This window comes from Myxine glutinosa, chromosome 11 (assembly GCF_964187855.1).
Source record: "Myxine glutinosa chromosome 11, kmMyxGlut1.1, whole genome shotgun sequence".
NCBI classification, from domain to species: Eukaryota; Metazoa; Chordata; class Myxini; order Myxiniformes; family Myxinidae; genus Myxine; species Myxine glutinosa.
Window position 1 is genome coordinate 101795123 of NC_136271.1, and position 22464 is coordinate 101817586.

Consider the following 22464-nt stretch of genomic DNA (forward strand, 5'->3'; position numbering starts at 1 on the left):
TTCCTGTTTGTTCCTATTGTACACCGCTCCTTTCCTATGCCATCTCCAGGCATTGCATATCGTCATTGCCAGGCACCGAAGGGGGCTCAGCAGTGACGCACGCTGAAAGGGAGTACTCAGTTTTCACTCTGTTTGTTTGTTTTCTTGTTTTCTTTCTTGTTTGTCCGGACGATATCTCAGCCATCCTTTGAGCGAGGAAGCTGAAATTTCGGCACAGTAGTGAGCAAGTCCTTTGTCAAAAACAGTATTTTTTGTTTTTTGAATAATCAATTAATTGAGGATTTATTTAATTATTATCGATTAATTAAGTACTTATTTAATTAATCAAATTTCCTTTCTCTTCTGACCATTAACTCAGGCACCTTTTGAGTTAGGAAGCTGATATTTGGACATGCCAATGACCAGGTGATTTGGCTGCAAAGGCTATTTTTGATTTATTAATTAATCAATTAATCAATTAATCGATTAATTATTTAATTATTCGATTAATGACAAAAAAATGTTTTTTTTTTAAGTTACAGATTCTGATGAAATGGTGGTGGTTGATGTGTTCTCTGACCGAATTGATTAATAATTTAATTTTTTAATGATTATTATTTATTTATTTTCATTATTAATCATTTATTTATTTTCTTTCTCATTTTGCCAATATCTCAGGCACCTTTTGAGCTCGGAAGCTAATATTTGGACATGAGTGACCAAGTGATGTGGCTATCAAGGATATTTTAGATTTATTGATTAATCAATTAACCAATTAATCGATTAATTATTTAATTATTCGATTAATTACTATAAAAAAAAATTTTTTTTCAGTTACAGATTCTGAAGAAATGGTGGTGGTTTATGTGTTCTGTGACCGAATTGATTAATAATTTAATTTTTTAATGATTATTATTTATTTTTATTTTCATTATTAATCATTTATTTATTTTCTTTCTCATTTGGCCAATATCTCAGGCACCTTTTGAGCTCAGAAGCTAATATTTGGACATGACAGTGACCAAGTGATGTGGCTATCAAGGATATTTTTGATTTATTGATTAATTATTTAATCGATTAATTATTTATTGATTAATCGATTAATTATTTATTGATTAATCAATTAATTATTGATTTTTTTATTAATGACTTATTTAATTAAATTTATAAAAGATACATCTTCGGATGAAGCACGAGTGGTTTTGTTATGCTATTAGCCAATTGATTAAGAAAATATTTTGTGATAATCTTTTATTGATTGTAATTATACAATTAATCAATCAATTAGTGTACACCTCTCCCTGCCAATGCAGCTTCTATGAGCTGCACTGTGGGTTTTGCCAGGCGCCGGAGGCGCCCCGGCAATGCCGCGCTGTAGGATATTTAATTATTTGGCATGGGGGCGGTGTACTTTGAATGTATGTGTACTTGTTTTCTTGTTATTCTTTTTTTTTTTGGAGTTTCCAGGTACCAATTTTCTCCATTGGTGGGAGTTTTATTGTTTTTGAAGACAAAGTCGAGGCTCATGGAAGAGCCAGAACACAGAACATAACAGAAGAAAAACTATAACTGCACTCGGTAGAGCACATACCTCCACCAGGCAGAACAGTTTACCTTTTGTGTCTCACCGATAGGCCGGATCTGCATCTGGACCTCAAACAAAATCTAATCGGCTTGTTCTTGTCACCGAACCAACTCATCCACCAAGTTTTGTCATCATCTGTCCATAACTTTTTGAGATATCATGCTATATATAATTTTTTGCCTTATCCCTCAATGGTGAAAAATCACAGAATAAATTAAAAAATTCTCGATTCAAAATCGGATCTTCACCAAAATCATCCTCGTCACACACCCAACCTGCCCACCAAGTTTCATCGAAGCCCATCCATATTGTTTTGAGATATCCTGCTTACAGACAGACAGACAGTTAGACAGGGTGAAAACATAACCTCCGTCCACCTTCGGTGGTGGAGGTAATAACATAATGGAAAGGGGTGAACCACACATTCAACAGCAAGGAAGAGGTTTACAACAGAAGAAGAATGCGCATGGGGACGAATAAGGTCAAAGAGAGGGGGAAGACACAAGGGGTGAACAAGCTGGATGCAAACTCAAACACAGCAAGAAGAAGAAGATGATGCTGTTGGAATAGAAGTTATGTTGTTGGTTCTGAAAATATATTTTTAAGGGAACACCTTTTTCACTCCACCTTGTATTTTGCCAGGACAGGTTTTTCCCTTGTGCTGGTGAGGTTTCTCCACTCATTCGGACGTTGTAGCTCCAGATTTGTGTGAATTATATAAGGGAGATATTAATATGGCTTAGTTTATCATAGTCTGCATTCTATAATTACGTGATGATATTTTTCCTTTGCTACCTGGATTATAGGTTACTGTATGGCGAAGCAACTGGGATCGTGGACGTAAGGAAGCTACAATGCCCAGGGTAGCCCCCAAAAGTCGTGTTTTTGGACCATCGGCCATCAGCTCTCCTATCCAGCGGCCGACACTGCCATACCCGCAGCCTCCAGCTCATCCTGGACCGACGGATGATCGTGTTTCCCGTCCAGCTGCATACAAGGTTTTCCAGGACTCGAGAAAACTCTTCAAGAATCGACGTAAGTGATGTGTGCACAGGAGAGATGAGCTTCGTTGTTGTGTACACAGTGTTGGCTTCACAGTAATGTTTGTGGCATAGGCCTTTGTGAGACAAATCGGCATCATCATATGTAGCGTGTTTCGACAAAAAAGATGCCCACCTCAAATGTCAAACTATGTTAAATGAATGTGCATTTATTCAAGTTTGTTTTTGCAAAAAAGACGTGTGCCTGTGTGTGTGTGTTTTGTCTGAATATTTATATATACAAAAGACTCCCCATGGAGAATATTATATTGCTAATTCTGACATCATAGGTCACATGGTATGGTGGCCATATTGGATTAAAGGAAAACAATTGGACATTATTTTCTCCAAAACCGCTCAACAAAAAAAACCTGAAACTTGGCATATTTTATCAACTCCTCATGGGATATATAGGGTGATAACGATGACGTTATCGGTGAAGTGGTATTCCAGCCATCAATTGGTTGAGTTGAAATCTTTACCCAAAAAACCTGAAACTTCATGTATCTGATCTACGACCCCATGTATGTGAAGAAATAAATTTACGATGTTCATAACATGCCAAGAAATGATGTGACATAATAGGAATAGGGTACATGTATGATTATGGGCAGGGCCGGCGCCAGACTATTTTGCGCCCAAGGCAAGGCCAGCTACTTGCATCCGCTCCCCCCCCCCCAAAAAAAAATTGCCAACTTCGATTGTTAGAAAACAGATGTTTTGTAGAAAAAATAAAAAGCAGAAAACTTGAAACTGCTAAATTTATTTTAAATTGCAAGAATAAGTACCGTAAGATGCCAACAGCACCAATATTAAAGGCGCAATATCCATTAATATGGCAGTGGCCCTGTTACCCTACTTACGCTTTGGGGCAAATGGGCTTTCACTTAAAAAAAATATGACACGACATGTGGTTTGCAATGCAAAATAAAGAAAGTGATCCCTACGTCATTTTCAAACAGGATGTGACGTATGCCACGAAGCATACATGCTCAAAATTAATCACTTACTCTATTATGAACAATGAACTATTATATTTTCCTTTTATTATGTTTTTTCTTAAAACAATAATTTGTATAAAACTGTGACCCTTTAAGGTTCAGTCATGCGCCCCTCTGATGTCTGCGTCCTAAGCGGCTGCCTAGTTGGCCTAATGGTAGCGCTGGCCCTGATTATGGGTATTATGGGCCATAAAAGCATTGGGCCATAATAGGAGTGTGTTCAGTTAACGATTGTGTTTTTGTTCAGAATGAACATGCGAGGTGAGACCATGCGCTCTACCGAGTGCCGTTCTAGTTATTTTATATTATTCTTTTTTACATTTTTTTATTTTCTAGAATAAAAAGTCTGTCAACCTTCAATTACCCTTATAAAACAATTTTTCCTGCATTTCAGAAAGCAGGTTGGAGGGGTGAGAGAGAGGGAGGGAGAGTATGGCTTTCCTAATTTATCTTATTCCGAGTGAACAATAATGCATTTGGAAAAATAAACCACCATCTACAGATGCTTAAATGCGCAGCATGAATTGCTGTTTTTGAAATGTAAAAGTGTTTTTCAAATGCTTGGAAGTGCTTCTGGGACAGTTAAGACATTGATGATGTCTTTCTGTGATTTTGAGTTGTGTGCAGCTTTGCCATATAAAGTTACAATGTTATCAGCTGTTGATTGGCACTAAGGGTTGGTAGTCACATCTGTGATGCTTCAGCCCTCCTCCCCCGGTCGGTTTCCTCCCTGTTCATACATACAGCAACTGCACATCATGAGATTGATATCTTCCTGCGGAGACGCGAAGCTGGCTTTGGTTTTCGTATTCTTGGTGGTGAAGAACCTGGAAATTTGGTGAGGGACTGAAATGTATAGCTCAGGCCTTGTTATATATATATATATATATATATATATATATATATATATATATATATATATATATATATATATATATATATATATATATATATATATATATATATATACCGTATTATTGTGTCAACTCCATGTGGGATTGATTTAATTAGTTAATGGATCTTATTTGATCAATCTTCTCCCAACAATGTCGTAATGCATTCCAGAGCAGAGTCAGACTGCTCACATAAAATTTTTATTTATTTACCTTCATTTATTCTGTTACAACAAAGTGTCAGTAACAACTAAAATAAATTAAACAATATGGATACAATTCTTCAATATTATGAGAAATTAGTTTTTGAAATGGTGATTTGAGAAAGTTTGACATTGATTGAAGAGGACTCGTACTTTTCAATCCTACATTTGTATGTAACATGCACATATAAATTCATTGTTCCGTAATGCGTTGCTTGTTGCAGGTAAAACAGTTTTGGAGATTTTCCCATAAATACAGGCACAGTACAAGATTGACGTATACTTTTTATTGAAGGATGTGTAAAAGTAGTACTTCCTTGTTAAAATGTCACTTTGGTGCAGTGGTATTTTCTACCCTGAACAAATTGTACAGGAAGTGACTTCATTTCTCGTCAATGAATTCTTGGTAAATCCAGGATGACTGCCAATGGAGTCCCGTGGGCTATAGAACAGCAAACCACCTTTAATTCAGATGACTATCTGTGCAGTTTAAAGCATGTCTTTCTTCATAGTTGGGTGCTTAAATGGTGCAGGTTCAAAAATGGCTATGAATTGGTGAGTGAGTGACCTTACACATTTTAAAATGCAACTAATTGCTCCTACTCAAACAAACGTTGAATGTGTCGCATTTCAAAATAAATTGTATACAATGTGGAGGAGCTGGAACATATAATGGATGTTGCCCTGAAAGAACAAAAGGAATGAAGTTGTAGAAAGAGGGGGAAACACCCCAACAGCAGCAATGAGGGACAAATTAGGGAGAGACTTGGAGAAATAAGGCATGTGTGGAAGAATGAGGGATAGGGGAGGACGCATGTGGAGGACAAGATGGATAGAGGAGCAAACTCTCAGGTAGGAAAAACTGGAAAGAAGTGGATTGGGAGAAATTAACAGGGGTAGAAATGGTCATGGCTTTGAATGGGGGCAAGGAGGTGTGGAGGTGGTGGGTGACTATATTTTTGAAGAATCGCCAGATCACTGAACTTTGAATTGCAGAAGAATTAACCTCGATGTTGGAACTGTTGAAGCAACCATTCATTCTTTTATCATTTGAAATTCAACAAGTATAGTGCAACTTTATTCAAAACTAGCAAGGGTACCTGGCATTGCCCGGCAACGCCGGGATCCACCTCCCACCGCATCCCCTCCCTCTGGACTCCCAGTCTCCCACCCACCCCTTCTCCTGCCTCCTACCCCTCATTCCCCTCCCTCCTCCCACCTCCTCCTTCCAGATTCCCACCCCTCCCTCCGGACTCCCACCTCACCCTTTCCCCTCCTTCCTCCCACCTCCTTCCTCCCTCTGGATTCCTACCCCCCCCCCTCCGGATTCCTACCTCCTCCCCTCCGGATTCCTACTTCACCCCCCCCCCCCCCCTCCGGAATCTCACCTCACCCTTTCCCTTCTTTCACTGTGTCCAGTGGACAGAAAGTAACTGTTTGACGTCCCAAAATGTGACGACTGGTGGTTGGTTTTCTGGGTTGTTGGAGAGAAAGGTGTGGCTTGCCTGAAAGGCGGCGCTTATGACCCACAGACACGAACTCGGCTTCATATTTGACTTTTTTATTTTAGCTTCTCAGGCTCATGGAAGACCTATCACACACAAATCGTGTCCTCACATGCAGACAGACAGTATCAACACAGGACTCGACATTAAACATGGCCGTTGACTTTGGGAGAAATTACACACTTGGAGCTTATGGCTGCGTTTTTCTCTCCATAGTTGGCTGGGCACTTTTTGGGAGAAAGTTGCCTCTCCAAAGGATGCCAACCCACAGAGTTTATTTATTTGAGCTGTATCCTCAATGCTGATCATCAAATGAGGAAGCAGCAAGTATGACGGATGTTCTTTTGTCTTTATGAGTCAGCCCGGGTCAGAATTGAACCAATGACCTCTCGGAGTGGGACACTTTAACCACAACGCCACTCCGTCTGGCAAAGACTGACTTGATCCAAAAAAAAAGCTTTGGCTATTGTAGACCTCTTGGAACACACTACCGTAGGGAGGGAGATTATTTCCTGAATAAGATTGTGATATCTGGGTCCATCACTTCGATGCAGTGGTCACTCTTAATCCCGGCCACCAACAATATTACAGTGTTCAGTCAGAAAGCTTCCTGTGTTTTGGGACTCTCACATGGTGATTCATGGGGAATTTTTAACCATGGGAAAATCGATATCGCCCCCACATGACGAATGTGACCACGACTACTCCAGGGGAAGCTGGGAACTTGTAAATCATCCCACATATGATCCATGTGTCACCTTGTGCTTTTCATGTCTTTTGACCATTTGAGGAACATCTGGTGGCATTAATATTCTGAATGATGATATCGAAGCATGTATACCTGTCCCAAATATATCTATACGCAGATGACATCAAGCCACTACCACATCGATGGACAAATGTATCGGCAGAATAAATACCTTGAGAGATCAGTGACATTTGATCAACTTCCTCACAGACCCTGGGATCTCGATGAACTTTAATCACTATGACAATGTTCCCCACCTCCGTTGTCGTTTATCATTGCTCCAGAATTGTCACCGATGCAATCGTTAGTTTTTATTATTATTATTTACTATATTATTAATAATAATATTATTATTATTATGTACTCGCAACGGTACCCGCCCTATGGGTGGGGCTTCAATTGGGAGGCCCAAATGAAAAGGCAAAATATCAGAAATTGAAGGCTTTTTTTATTTTAAACGATTTATATAAACATCCGTTAAATCATATCACACGCAAATCATCAAAATCTAAACAGTATTTGTAGAATTTCAATAAAAGCCACATCACTTCATATCGGTAAATATTATTCCATCGTGTTTGGAAAAAGTGGAAAATTTGAAAAATTGGAAATTTGAAAAACAATATCGCCTATTTTATTCCAGGGCGTCCCAGGATTACCCACCCAAAATATCGTTGCGATCGGTTCAGCCGTTTTTGCCGTACCTGGGAACAGACAGACAGACAGACATTTGGTGAATTTTAGTAAGATTATTATTAAGTTGTGGACGGATAATTTTGATTAAATTTGATTCTGTGTTGTGATTTTCTGGTATATTTGAGATACAAAACGTAAACTGTTCACCAGGTGGAGGTATGCTCTCTACTGAGTGCCGTTCTAGTTATTATTATTGCGAATCGTTTGGAGATGTTGACCATGTATGTTTTTTTTCATAGTTGTCTTTGTGCCTTCTGAGCAAAAAAAAAGAAAAAAGAAAAAAAAGAACTTTGATGCTGAAAGAGCACAGAATACCATAAAATATAAGGCATGCGTAATGCGTATATCAACTAGATAAATTTTGAGAGTAAAATACCCCAATTAAACAACCATTTTCCTCACTTTCATCATCTTAAGATCCATATTGGAGCCATAGTACCAGGAGGAGCTGCGGATGCAGATGGCCGGTTACGTCCGGGCGATACTCTCGTCTCTGTGGACGGAATCTCCGTGATTGGACAGCCGCACCGCCACGTCATCGGCCTCATGCAGCAGGCGGCTCGGAACGGTCACGTGAACCTCACCGTCCGGCGACCAGCTGAATTTCCAGGTGGCTCTCTCCTGTATTTGCACAGGGACCAAAACCAAAAGTCTGACATTTCCCATTGATAGTTTCGTTCTGTCCATCTTCAAGCTTGCCTGGTGTTGGCTTAGTGGTTAGGGTGCCGGCTTGGGATCCTAGGATCCTGGGTTCAAATCCCGGTCGATCGCTGAATTAACGCCAGGGGGGTTGACTCAGCCTGTCATTCCTTCCGAGGTCGGCAAATTGAGTACCAGCTTGCTGGGATGAATGATCCCGGTGTGTACCCCGGTTTAGAATAGGTACACCGTATCCCTGCACATCGTAAGAGGTAAGAGGTTTACACAGGTTTCTCTCAACATCATGGTGGGTTGTTGAATCTCCGATTGTACAGTTAACTTGCATAACCAATTGCAGGCAGTGTAACTATGTTCAAAGTTTAATTCTTCATTTCTGTGGGAATATTAAAACGAGGAAATGTTAAAAGCTGGTCCAGGTGAAAACCCCATACGAGCTTGTGGAGGCAGCGATGCCTCGGCCAGAGATTGGAATGAATAAAAAATATCCAATGCTTCAGGAGACCATGAATTTACTATTTACTAATCTCGACATTCAATTAACGATTCATTTGATGTGCTTTCTTGTACTTTCCCGTCATATTTTGCAATCCATATTTCAATTGGTTCTTCACCGTGTTTCATTGGTTCCGTATGATTAACACCAGGTTCGTAAACCTTAGTTTCTAGTAAAGTTTTTGATTCCAGTTTATCTTCAGTTCTGGTTACACAGCAAGTTATTTTTTTCCATACAGTGTTTTCAGAAAGTATTCACACCCCTTGACTTTTTCACATTTTGTTGTGTTACAGCCTGAATTAAAAATGGATTAAATTGAGCTTTTTGTCACTGATCTACACATAATACCCCATAATGTCAAAGTGGATTTTGTTTTATCGAATTTGTTTTACAAAATAATTGAAAATGAAATACAGAAATATCTAATTTACATAAGTATTCAACCCCTGAGTCAATACTTCATAGGAGCGCCTTTTGGAAGTGATTACAGCTTTGAGTCTTCTTGGGTATGTCTGTACCAGCTTTGCACCTCTGGATTTGGGGAGTTTCTCCCATTCTTCCTCACAGATTTGCTCAAGCTCTGTCAAGTTGGATGGGGAGCATCGGTAAAGAGCAATCTTCAAGTCTTCACACAGATTCTCAATGGGATTCAAGTCTGGGCTTGGGGGGGGGGGGGCACTCAAGGACTTTCACATTCTTGTTCTGAAGCGATTCCAGTGTTGCTTTGGCTGTATACTTGGGGTCATTGTCCTGTTGGAATTTAAATCTTTGTCACAGTCTTAGGTCTTTTGTGCTCTGAAGCAGTTTCTCCTCAAGGATTTGCTTTTATTTGGCTCCATTCATTGTTCGCTTTATCCTTATAAGTCTCTCATTCTCTGCCGATGAAAAGCATCCCCATAGCATGATGCTGCCACCACCATGCTTCTCAGTAGGGGTGGTGTTAGATGGGTGAGAGCTGTGCTCGGTTTCCGTCTAATGTAGCGCTTTGCATTCAGGCCAAGGAGTTCAATTTTGGTCTCATCAGACCACAGAATATTTTGCCTCATGATCTGAGTCTTTCACGTGCCTTTTTGCAAACTCCGGGCGTGCTGTCATGTGCCTTTTCCTCAGTAGTGGCTTCCGTCTTGCCACTCTCCCATAAAGCCTAGATTTGTGAAGTGCTGCAGTAACTGTTGGCCTTCCAGCAGGTTCTCCCATCTCATCCAAGAAACTCTGTAGTTCTGTCAGAGTGGTCACTGGGTTCTTGGTCACCTCCCTGACCAAGATCTTTCTTGCCCGGTTCTTCAGTTTGGTCGAACGGCCAGCTCTAGGAAGAGTCTGGGTAGTTCCATTTTCTTTCCATTTCCTAATGATGGAGCTCACTCTGCTCTTGTGAACTTTCAACACTCGAAATTGTTTTATCCCCTTCCCCAGATCTATGCCTCCTCAATCTCAGAGTTCCAAAGACAGTACCTTGGACTTCATGATAGAGTTTCTGCTCTGACATTCACTGTCAACTGTGAACCTTACATAGAAAGGTGTGTTTCTCTCTAAATCATGTCCAATCAATTGAATTAGTCACAGGTGGACTCCAATCAAGTTGAAGAGACATCTCAAGGATGATCAAAGGAAATTGGATGCACCTGAGCTCAATTTGGAGGGTCATAGCAAAGGGGTTGAATACTTATTGACTCAAGATATTTCAGCTTTGCTGAAAATGCATTTCAGCATTTGAGCCCTACCCCCACCCCCCCCCCCCCCTCCCCCAACAAAATTACACTTTGACATTATTGAGTGTCATGTGTATTGACATGTGTCGACTATGACATGTGTCTCCCATAACTCCCATATCTCCCATATCAAATAAATTTTAAATTCAGGCTGTAACACAACAAAATGTGAAAAAAGTCAAGGGGTGTGAATACTTTCTGAAGTCACTGTATGTAAACATTCCCTGGGGTTTCACGAGCTTAAACATCGTTGACGTTGTCGTGTCTTGTGCCCACGCCCCGATATTAAAAACTTGCGGACATATTTAATCGCATAAAAAAATCCATTTCTACAGGAAGTGAAAATGTAGAGAAAAGTGGTGATTCAGACTGGTTGTCACATCATTTATTTTGAGTGTGTCAGCAAATGCACCGATTAACTCGGGCAGCATCTGGGGAAGAATAGAGTCTTCAAAATGACGAGCTGAAAAATAGTAACAGTATTAAAATAAACGTACTTTGCTAACAATGTATTGCTTGAGATGAACCACATGTGTAGTTTATGACAACAATGTTTCGTCACCTGTGTAATGTTATTTCTTTTAGATGCCACAGACCAGGTTGATTTGCTTCATGAACTGGCACAGGAGCCCGTCAATGGCCAGGCCTCAGTCAAAGATGATTCCACACCTCCCCGGCTCTCTGGACGGCCGATCAAAAACCCATGGAGCTCCTTCTCGACCCCAGTTCCCATTGTGTCTGCAGCTTGTTCTATCAGTCCTCAGGACATTTTGATTTCCCGAAAAGATGATGAAGGTTTTGGTTTTGTGATAATCTCCTCCATAGCCTGCCCCGAGCCAGGGAATGGCCCCGGTGAGTATCATTTGCATGCAACTACCTGCGCATTGCGTGGTCAAGTCGTATTCGATCTGTAGTTGCATCCGCGTAGAGCAATGGAGTCGGCATGAGAAATAGGTTTAACTTGACTTTTGGAAATAAAAATCTGTGTTATTATTAAGCTATTATTTGTAAATATATACAGATTTTATGGCAGGTTAGTGTTGTACAGTAAATCTCATTAATGCCACTTTGAATCTTATTATAATGAAGCAAGTGTGTGTCTGTGTGTATTTGTGACCAAAACGTCTTATTCTTCTTTAAATATATACAAAACCAAACAACACGGTCCTTGAAGCCATGTGACTATATGTCTATTAATTACGTACTGTTGGAATATGCCTTTCGACCTTTTAGATTGCTGAGACACCTAAGACTTTTGAAGACCCCTTAAGTCCCCCAAAACCCCTAAAGACCCAAAAGACCCAGGGGACCCAAAATAACCCAAATACCTGAAAAAACCCTGAAGACCAAAACACCCCAAATACTCAAAAGACCCTTAAAGACCCAAAATACCCTTAACACCCCAAAAGGGGGGTAAAATGGCCAAAAGCACCCAAAAGACCCATAAGAGGCTTTAGACTCATTAGACCAGCTTGGACCCTTTACCATTTAGAGCTTCAGACCACTTGGACCTTTTTAGATTACAATAAGTAATATGACCAATATTACAAATAAATTTGTACAAAATAAATGTTTGTATTATGATTGGTGTAAATCATGACAACACAGCAACTCGCCTCACGTACAGTCATTATCCTCAGTTAAAACAAGCCTGTGCCTTTGCAGCGACGTGTGGTGAGGCAAGCGTAGCGAGCTGATACGCGCGAGTCGAATTAATACCATCAACCTTTGATGTTCTTTTGACCATGCAGTGATTCCACATAAGATCGGGCGAATCGTGCCTGGAAGCCCAGCCGAGCGAGGTGGAGTGCTGGGTGTTGGCCACCGCATATTGGCGGTAAATGGACGCTCCATCATGATGGTGGCACATGAACAAGTTGTTAGCATGGTGAAGGAGGCTGGTCTCTCAGTCACGCTCACTGTCTTGCCAATTGCAGGTGCGTTGTAAATGATTGTCTCCTTGGATGCATGATCTTTGTTGGTCATCCCAAAAGGGTTGTGACACTATTGTCTGCTGTCTGTCTTGTGGTGGTGGTTCGTATGCAGCCCATGGCTGCTTGGCTGCATCATTTTCTGGGGGCGCGGCGATGCCGCTGATGTAATGCCCCCCCCCCCCCCCCCATTACAAGTAAGCTGGAACTGATTTTGACAACCTAGGTAGCGGACAGGCTGAGTTAACACACCTGATATTAGTTGAACGGTATGGCAGAGGTTTAAACTCAAGACCCTAAGGTCTTACATGAGCCACCTTAACCGTTAAGCCAACACCAGGCTCTGTCTTGTCTGCTTCTATACCTTTCACTTAAAATTATTTTTCTCTGCAATCGCGTGTCTGATCGATGCAAATATTTATACATGGGATGCGAAACCCCATGGAGATATTTTATTGATAACGTTGATCTCATAGGTCACATGGTATGGGAGTTATATTGGATTAAAGGGGAAAATTTGGACATCTTTTCCAAAACGGCTCCACGAAAAAAATTGAATCTCGGCATATGTCATCAACTCCACAGAGGGTACAAAGGGTGATAATGATGACATCATCAGTGGAAGGTTCAAAAAAGACCTCCCAAGAGATCTCCCATTCCAGCCATATTTGGTTGAATCAAAATCAGACGATCAGTGTTGTTTTTTTAAAAAATGAGCAAGAGGTGAGTCTGCACTCCACAAAGTGCCATTCTATTTAACCATTTATTAATTTTCACACCTAATTTGTATATTTTCCAATACCTGCCTCATCTACCCGTTTTGTGATCATCCCATTATGATAAACCCATCTCCGCTGGTCCAGTTTTTTCGGTGCAAACAGCAAAAATTAGATTTGCACTGACTCAGCTACATGCTGTATTGATTTTTGAACCTTTTTTGTTTGTTTGTTTTTTGTATACAAGATCGAGGCTCGGGTAAGAGCTAACATCAATGACAAAAAAAACAAACGGACACATAAGACATATAATAAAGGGAGCGGGAGACAAGCACACAAGTACAACAGCAGAGAACAGGGACATCGGGAGATCTGTGGGAGGGAGAGGGCTTGGGGGGAGGAGGCATGGGAAGGTGCGGGGTGGGAGAAGTATAAAACACATGGACAAAGCTAGGACATCCAGGAAAGAAGTCGGTATTTCAGAAAAGTGGATCTGGGGTGAATTAATGGGGGTAGAAAAGATCAAGGTTTTGGATGGGGGAAGATAAGAGATGGTGGTGAACAGCTGTTTTAAAGCCCTGGGGGGAGCAGTGGGATTGAAGAGAGTGAGGGAGTTTGTTCCAGAGGTGGGAGAAAAGAGGAATGAAAGAGTGAAGGTGAGCAGAGAGTCTTGATTTTGGGAATTTCACCAGAAGAGGGTTGCTGGCAGATCTTGTGCGACCTGTAGGAATATTTGGGGGACAGAGCACAGATAGAGCTGGGGGAGCTAGGCCAGATAGGAGTCGGTAGAAGACAGAAAGACCACCTACCTCTCTGCGGTGAGTGAGTGAAAGGCCCTCACAATCAGCTTCATTACGGGAGATTCCAATGACTCTGAAAGCTTTGGTTTAAACAGCGTGAAGCCGAGCTAGGTGTGAGGCAGGAGCACCAGCCCAGAGGGGAGAGCAGAATTCCATTGAGCTGTGGATGAAAGCCTTGTATGAGGTGAGGAGCTCAGGTGTGCCAAGGAAGGACTTCACACGACTGATGATGCCCAGTCGGCGACTGGCTTTGGAGGCCAGCTTGGAAATGTGGTTTTCCCAGGAAAGATCATGGCAGATTGTGACACCCAAGAGCTTGAGTGACAGAACTTCTTGGAGAGGATTGTTGAGAAAGTGGATGGGAGGGTTGTCCAGACAGTCTTTTCGGAGAGACATCGTAAGAGTGTGAGATTTGTCAGGATTGAAAGACATGTTCCACTTGTTTGACCAGTCTGTAATTTTGTCGAGGTCTGCAGAGAGTGAGGAGGCTGCAGCCTGCCGATCTGAGGGATGAGGTATGGAGCGGTAGAGAGTGGAGTCATCAGCAAAGAGATAGAGAGGATTTTCCAGAGAGTTGGAGAGATCATTAATGAGGACCAGAAAAAGCACAGGGCCCAGAACACTGCCTTGGGGAACTCCAGCCTGAACAGGAAGGGGAGATGAGAGAAATCCATTCAGGGCCACACGTTGACTACGACCAGAGAGGAAGTCCGCAAGCCATACGTGGAGTTTCCATGGATACCATAGGAGAGTTTGGTGAGCAGAGCAGTGTGCCAGACCGTATCGAAGGCACATGATATGTCAAGGGAGACAGCTCTGATTTCCTGTTTGGCATTGAGGACCTCCATCCATTGTTGAGACAGCAGAAGCAGAATGTCCAGAGTAGAGTGACCTGGTCTGAATCCAAATTGATGATCAGATATCAAGCCATTTGAGAAGAGGAAGGATTTGATATCCGAAGCAATGATGGATTCCATGACTTTGTTGATAAGTTGGAGCAAGCTGATTGGTCTGTAGTTGCAAGGATCTGTTTTTTGCACCTTTTTGTCCAAAGCAGTAATGTTGGCTGATTTCCAAGATGATGGCAGATGACCTTGAGCAAAAGAGAGGGTGAAGAGAACAGAGAGAGGGTGTGAAAGAGCGGCAGAGCAGGATTTTAGGACCCATGGGCTGATGTCGTCTGGTCCAGTTGCAGAATCAGAGTGGAGAATGAATGAATGAATGATCGTTTTAAGGCCATTTTCCCCGCTAGAGCGGGGGTTAGCCTTGCGGGCCCCTTGACAATCATGGTTCCCTGTTTGAGGCAATGTTTTTATGGCCGGATGCCCTTCCTGACGCCAACCCTTGGTCACGCTCTTACGATGCACAGGGATACGGTGTACCTATTCTAACCCAGGGTACACACGGGGATCATTCATCCCAGCAAGCTGGTACTCAATTTGCCGACCTCGGAAGGATGACAGGCTGAGTCAACCCCCCTGGCGTTAATTCAGCGATCGACCGGGATTCGAACCCAGGATCCTAGGATCCCAAGCCGGCACCCTAACCGCTAAGCCAACACCAGAGTGGAGGATTGACAGAAACTTCTCCACCTTGTCAGGAGAGAAGGATAGAGTCCAGGAGCAGCTGGGTACGACTGGGTACGGTGGGTACAGAGAGAGACGGGTGTGTGACACAAGAATTTGAGGCAAACACAGAGTTGAGGCATTCAGCTTTTTCACGTGCGGAGTCAGCTGTGTAGCCATTTGAGGTAAGGGAGGGGATGGAGGGGGAACAAACACCAGAAACAGATTTGACAAGATGCCATGAGGATTTGGAAGAGGGAGACAAGTTTGAGAGTTTACTCTTGAGAGTGGGCTCTCCTGAGGGTAGACACACGCTTGTTCTGAGCTTTGTGAAAGGAAAAGAGATTGTCTTCCGTTGGATTTGCCTTCCAGGAGTTGAGGGCAAGTTGTTTCATGGCAACTGCCTCACCACAAGATTCCGTGTACCATGGATGGGAGGAAGGGTATGACAACTATAGACGAGATGGGATAAATCTGTGCATGAGAGAGAGCAGTTTACTTTGGAAGAATTCCCAGGATGAGTTGATGCCAGAGGCGGTCGAGATGGGAGACCAGTCCAGATGATTGATGGCTGCTTGAAGACCGTGGCAGTCAGCCTGAGTGAAATGCCAGACTCGCCGACGCTGAGGAGGTTCTCTGAGAATGGTCAGAGGGATGTCCACTTTAACAAGCACATGATCAGATGAACCGATTGGAGCAGAAGAAGAGCAGCAGACATTTGCAGGGAAGTTTGTCATAACCAAGTCTAGAAGAGAAGATGCTCCATTGACTGATATCCGGGTCGGGAAATTGACAGATTGTGTCAGTCCCAGTGAGTCGTAGAAGTCCTTTGCTGAGGTGCCATGGCTGGTGAGAGGTACCCACTCCCAGCCAGCTGGCATGATGACAGTTGAAGTCGCCACATATGAGGAAGAGAGAGTTTGGATGAGTGGATAGAAGTTGGTCCATGTTGTCAGACAGCCAGATGTAAATGGAGTCATCACTGTTTGGAGGACGGTACAACACACATATGAACAAAAGGTGGGAGCGAAGGGGAAGCCATAGCCAGAGGTACTCCTGGGGGTGAGCTGGAGAGAGGGCAGTGCAAGGAGAGTGAGGAAGAGAGTTTTTGATAAAGATAGCAACCCCACCTCCAGGACGAGGCTCAGGTCTATCATGCCGGAGGAGGGAGTAACCAGGGAGAGATATTAAGGAATCAGAGACATCTTGTTTGAGGAACGTTTATGTTGAGCAGATCAAATCTGGTTTGTCAGAAGCAACCTGTATGGAGAGGTCAATCATGTTTGAGCATAGGCCCCGGATGTTTGGGGAGCATTGGATACAGCACTGGGGAGGGGAGGGTTAGGGTAAGATGAGGAAGAGGAGGAGGAGGTAGTGAGAGCTGTTGATAGTGTGTCAGAGATTTCAGAAGAGCTAGGAAAAAGGGAAGGATGAGGAGGACAAAAGGTTTGATGGTGATTGGATGAGGTACTGATGAGGTGATGTGTTGTTTGGTGGGGGGGGAGGCAGAGTGAGGAAGAAGGTTGGAGGAGATTGAGGTAAGAGTTGGAAGGGAGAGGAAGCAGGTAGGAGGCTTTGAGGAGGAGGGGTGAGAGGGGAGAATTGGAGAAAAAAGGAGGGTGGGGAGATTTGAAGGGATGGGGGGAAGGGGGAGTTTTGAAATGGAGGAGTGAGCGAGGAATTTAGGAGGGGAGGGGTGAGGGTGGAGTTTGGGAGGGGAGGAGCGATGGGGGAGTTTAGGAGGGGAGGGGTGAGGGGGGAGTTCAGGAGGGGAAGGATAAGTTTCCCTAAATGAGGGCATGAAGGATTCCGAAGGGGGATTAAGGATTCCAGCACAGGTTCAGAAGCAGGAACAGAAGAATAGGAGATTGACAGCCAGGAGAGGAGAGAGTGAAGGAACAGGGAGGTGTATAAGCAAATGTGTTAGTACGGGAGGAGAGGCCTACTTTCTAAATTCTTCGTTAATGTTTTTTTGAAGGTTAGGTGAAAGTGGATCAGAGGAAGAAGGATAAATGTGAAGTATGGTGAGAACTGGAATTAGAAAGGTGTCGGCTGGAGAGGATTGCGTTATGAAGGAAGGAGAGAAAAAAAAACGGGTGGGGCGAAACACGTGGTTGAAAAACGAACGAAAACGGGGAGAGAAGGAAATAGTATTTTTTTCTTTTTTTCAATTAAGACTAAACAAAGGGTAAGATGTTCGGGGAAGTATGGGGTGAAAAAAGACTGGAAAAACAGTGAGAGAACAAAAGGAAATGGACCACAAACGACGAGAGGAGACAACAACGCCTCGGGGCCTGGAATACCAGGCCTGAAAAACGCGGCAGGAACCAACCGACGATTATACACAGGAATGCACGATTTACACCGATATCTAACTGGAAACACACAGTAGGCACTCACACCATAAAATAAAAATACAGTTTTGACAAAAATAAAAACAGTTCTTGAAAAGATCTCCCATCTACATATTACATACATATATATAAATGGTAGTGATTGCCTTCCTCTCTCCCTATCCCCCCCCCCCGCCCCCCTTTCTGATTTTCCTCCCCTTCAACACTATCCAATACTTTCTGCAAAGCCAAACTCAAAACATACGATTGAGAAAGTCCGCTATCCTTATTTCTTCACCGATGTAGACCGACTCTTGGCCTTCACAGACTAGTTTTCCAGTGATTAATACAACTTGTGAAAATTGATGTAACCACTGCACGCTGCACCTTTCGGCTTTTATTATACTAGGGCATGCCCGTACGTGGGTGCCCGTTCCTTGCCAAAAAAAAAAAAAAACGCTACCCGTACGCTCTACCCCGCCCGTACGCCCGTACGCCCGTAAACAAAAAAAACAACGCTCTTCGCTTCCGCCCTTCGCTCTGACTGAATTGGGAGAAATAATGCGCATAAGAAATCGAGAAATTATTATTTTCTCCGGAAGAAATCGAATTACGAACCGTAATGGCGCACGCGCTCGGCTCGGCTCGTTCTGTGATTGGCTGCCGGAAGTGAAGTCTTCACTGTCCGGAAGGTCGCAAATCGCAGTTACGATGAATCGCAAATTAGTTTTTATTAGTTTTAAAACATAGTTTAACGCCAACATAGTTTGCAAACGTGAAATAAATGAATACGCTCTCAAATGTGCCGTCCGAGGCAGAGTCTGTTCGCCACGTTCGGCACACGTGATAGCTCGCTGCTCTCTGATTGGTTGAATCGTTTTTTGGACATAGCTCGGTAACTACTTGTCCGATTAATTTCAAACCTTGAAAAGGCACATCCTCGGGTCCCCAGCAATATACCTGGCAAGTTTAAAGTATATCGGACCCGTGGTTGTCGAGAAACAGCGGTCACAGACAAACAAACAAACACACACACAGACACACACACACACACACACACAGAGATTACTGGAATTACTAGCGGGGTCACCCGTGGGAATCCCACGGGTGACCCCGCAAGTTTGCATTGACGTTCGTCGATGGACTCGTTCGCCCGTCTCATTCGTTTTCTTGCTGCATCCTGTTCAAGTCTGCGTTCTTCATCGATCGTCTCATTCATTTTGGAAATAGAAGTTTCCACGCAGCGCATGAATTGTCACGATCCTCAAGAGGAATTTGTCTCGTAATCATCAAATGATAAATGGCAAGTAAATTATATTGTGGAAAATTAAAGATTTCAAATAAACCTATTTAAAGTGTATTCGCACATAACTAATTTTAAAAAACGAAGAAATATCTCTCGGTAATTTCCTGAAACATATTTTACTTCCGGCTAATAATGTTGAATTAAATAAAAACGAAGAAATATATGTCGGCATCATTGTTGACGTTTTTGTGACGACTGTCATCAAACGAAAAAGTAATATATCTTAACGGAAAAGCAAAAGCGAATTTTTAATATATATCGACACGTTGCCGTCGGTGTCATGTTGGGCAGTGTATGATACACCATGACGCGATTTTAAAAAATATATCTGCATTTTCCCGCGTGTGTGGAATGTTCTCAATTATTGCTGACACCGAGTCCAAAACCATCGATAAAAATGAAATCATATGGTGAGTTAGATTGGAGATAAAGGCGTGAGAGAGACTCAATGGCCTTGAAGTTGAAGTTACAGGCGTTTGAGAATTCATTTCGTTCTATAAACGGCAACTTTCATTGGATTTCCTTCCCGTTTTTTTTCAACCGAGTCGAAAACTATGTTAGCGACTGTGAAAAATGAAATGATATATCGAATTTTTAATATGTATCGACACGTTGCCGTCGGTGTCATGTTAGGCGGTGTATGATACACCATGACGCGATTTTAAAAAATATATCTGCATTTTCCCGCGTGTGTGGAATGTTCTCAATTATTGCTGACACCGACTCTAAAACCATCGATAAAAATGAAATCATATGGTGAGTTAGATTGGAGATAAAGGCGTGAGAGAGACTCAATGGCCTTGAAGTTACAGGCATTTGAGAATTCATTTCGTTCTATAAACGGCAACTTTCATCGGATTTTCTTCTCGTTTTTTTTCAACCGAGTCTAAAACTATGTTAGCGACTGTGAAAAATGAAATGATATATCGAATTTAAAATAGATATCGACACATTGCCGTCGGTGTCATGTTGGGCGGTGTATGATACACCATGACGCGATTTTAAAAAATATATCTGCATTTTCCCGCGTGTGTGGAATGTTTGTGGAAAATTAAAGATTTCAAATAAACCTATTTAAAGTGTATGCGCACATAACTAATAAAAAAAACGAAGAAATATCTCTCGGTAATTTCCTGAAACATATTTTACTTCCGGCTAATATGTTGAATGAAATAAAAACGAAGAAATATATGTCGGCATCATTGTTGACGTTTTTGTGACGACTATCATCAAACGAAATAGTAATATATCATAACGGAAAAGCAAAAGCGAATTTTTAATATATATCGACACATTGCCGGCGGTGTCATGTTGGGCGGTGTATGATACACCATGACGCGATTTTAAAAAATATATCTCTGCATTTTCCCGCGTGTGTGGATTGTTCTCAATTATTGCTGACACCGAGTCTAAAAGTAAAACCATCGATAAAAATGAAATCATATGGTGAGTTAGATTGGAGATAAAGGCGTGAGAGAGACTCAATGGCCTTGAAGTTACAGGCCTTTGAGAATTCATTTCGTTCTATAAACGGCAACTTTCATCGGATTTTCTTCCCGTTTTTTTTCAACCGAGTCTAAAACTATGTTAGCGACTGTGAAAAATGAAATGATTTATCGAATTTGATTTGAAATAAAACTGGGGGAGAGCAAGACACCACGGGCCTACAAAACAGGACTCAAAGCTATGCGAGTTAATAAAATGGTGGATATTTGTTTATAGCCACTCCCAGAATGGGTGGAGCTATGGGTGGAGCTACTCTGCAAACCGAGTAAGCCACACCCCGGACAGACACCCAACAGATAGACAGACAGACAGACAGAATCATCTACGGCTATTATAATATAGATAGATAGATCCGATTAATTTCAAACCTTGAAAAGGCACATCCTCGGGTCCCCAGCAATATACCTGGCAAGTTTAAAGTATATCGGACCCGTGGTTGTCGAGAAACAGCGGTCACAGACAAACAAACAAACACACACACAGACACACACACACACACACAGAGATTACTGGAATTATAGATAGATACAATGCCCCGTTGTGAAGATCTATCCTTGGTTAGGAGTTTTTTAAATTGCTGTCCCAAACTTTTCCTGAACTTTATTCTTCCCAAACCCCTTGTGCCCATGAGCCCCTAAATCCAACATTCAGATAATTTTCGCTTGTGACCTTTTCGCTTGACTCCTCTTCCTCTTGGCTTCCTTCCCTCTGCACTGATCTACAGATTCAAACAACGTGCCTTCACCCCACCCTGCACACGTGGCTCCTGTTATGGCTTTCCCTCTTCCTTTGGGCTCTGCACACAGCAGGTACTGCATATGCTTGGCCTTATGCAACTCGACAATGAAACGGTGACTTGATTCTTTGTCTTCTGCTACGAGAAGAACTCTTTTTGTTGTATTGCAGTTTGAAAATCTTTTAGCTTGGTTCGCATTTCAAAAGTATTGGGCAGAAGCAAAAACAATGAGACTCTTCAAATGGTCCGCTGTATGTGAATGGCTCTTGTGCAAACATTCTTTCTGATGCATTTGTTTAGCTTTCGTTCACACAAACCACGCTCTGCATTCGCACTGAGTCATCTCTTCTTTTTTTTCTTCTTTTCTTTAAAGTGGAGTGAAGAATGAAAGCAGAGTGCAGAAAGCTGAAGCTTCACTGCAGGTACGACACTGGATTTTGCGTTCAGTTTATCATAATGTAACGGACAGAAGAGCGATTTTTCCATTAGGAAACTCGGTCTGCGGCGATTGCCAGCGTACGACTGTTTACCCTTTCCTGTCCGCATCCTCTCCCTCCTGGCTTACCTTGATACCACATTGTCCCCTACGCACTCTGTTACCCCCCAATTCCCATGCGCCCTGCTGCTCTCACCCCCATCTCCATCTCCTAACATTATAGACCACCAATATTCCAGGTCTTTGCTCAATCGTTACTGATCTTACCATTCAGGTCGCTGCTGCAGTTCCTGTCATTCCATGTTCAACGAACCTTTCCCTCCCAAGACGTCTCAGATTCTTCCGTCTCTCTCACCGGATATTCTTTCCATTTTGACAGGCCCCGCCCCTGTTCCAGAGGTGGTGTTGCTGCTCTGTCAGTAACATTCCTCATTGTCCCCTCTAACCTTTCATAGATCACTGGAATACCTCTGGTTGCACTTGTCTCTCTGCAACAACCCAAGGCAATGATTATCCGTATGCTATACCGTCCACCCAATCATCATGGCTCCATATACCTCAGTTTATCAAAAATTGGGGTCACCTTGTAGCCATCCATCCCAACGCTCCCTCTATTCCTCACC

The 22464-nt window shown here is 42.5% G+C and overlaps 1 protein-coding gene across 6 annotated transcripts in view; it reads left to right on the forward strand.

Annotated features, from left to right (window-relative positions):
- LOC137436169 (membrane-associated guanylate kinase, WW and PDZ domain-containing protein 2) overlaps positions 1 to 22464 on the forward strand; it is a 151376-nt gene that overhangs the window by 115769 nt on the left and 13143 nt on the right. For 4 of the 6 annotated variants that reach the window (XM_078786895.1, XM_078786894.1, XM_078786898.1 and 1 more), the window contains 7 exons: positions 2371 to 2599; positions 4352 to 4443; positions 8068 to 8260; positions 11098 to 11364; positions 12264 to 12449; positions 21394 to 21478; positions 21779 to 21827. In XM_078786895.1, coding sequence (XP_078643021.1) covers positions 2371 to 2599; positions 4352 to 4443; positions 8068 to 8260; positions 11098 to 11364; positions 12264 to 12449; positions 21394 to 21478; positions 21779 to 21827 — 1101 coding nt within the window. The remainder of the gene's footprint in view (positions 1 to 2370; positions 2600 to 4351; positions 4444 to 8067; positions 8261 to 11097; positions 11365 to 12263; positions 12450 to 21393; positions 21479 to 21778; positions 21828 to 22464) is intronic. The other 2 variants (XR_013625005.1, XR_013625006.1) reach the window with 1 other exon arrangement.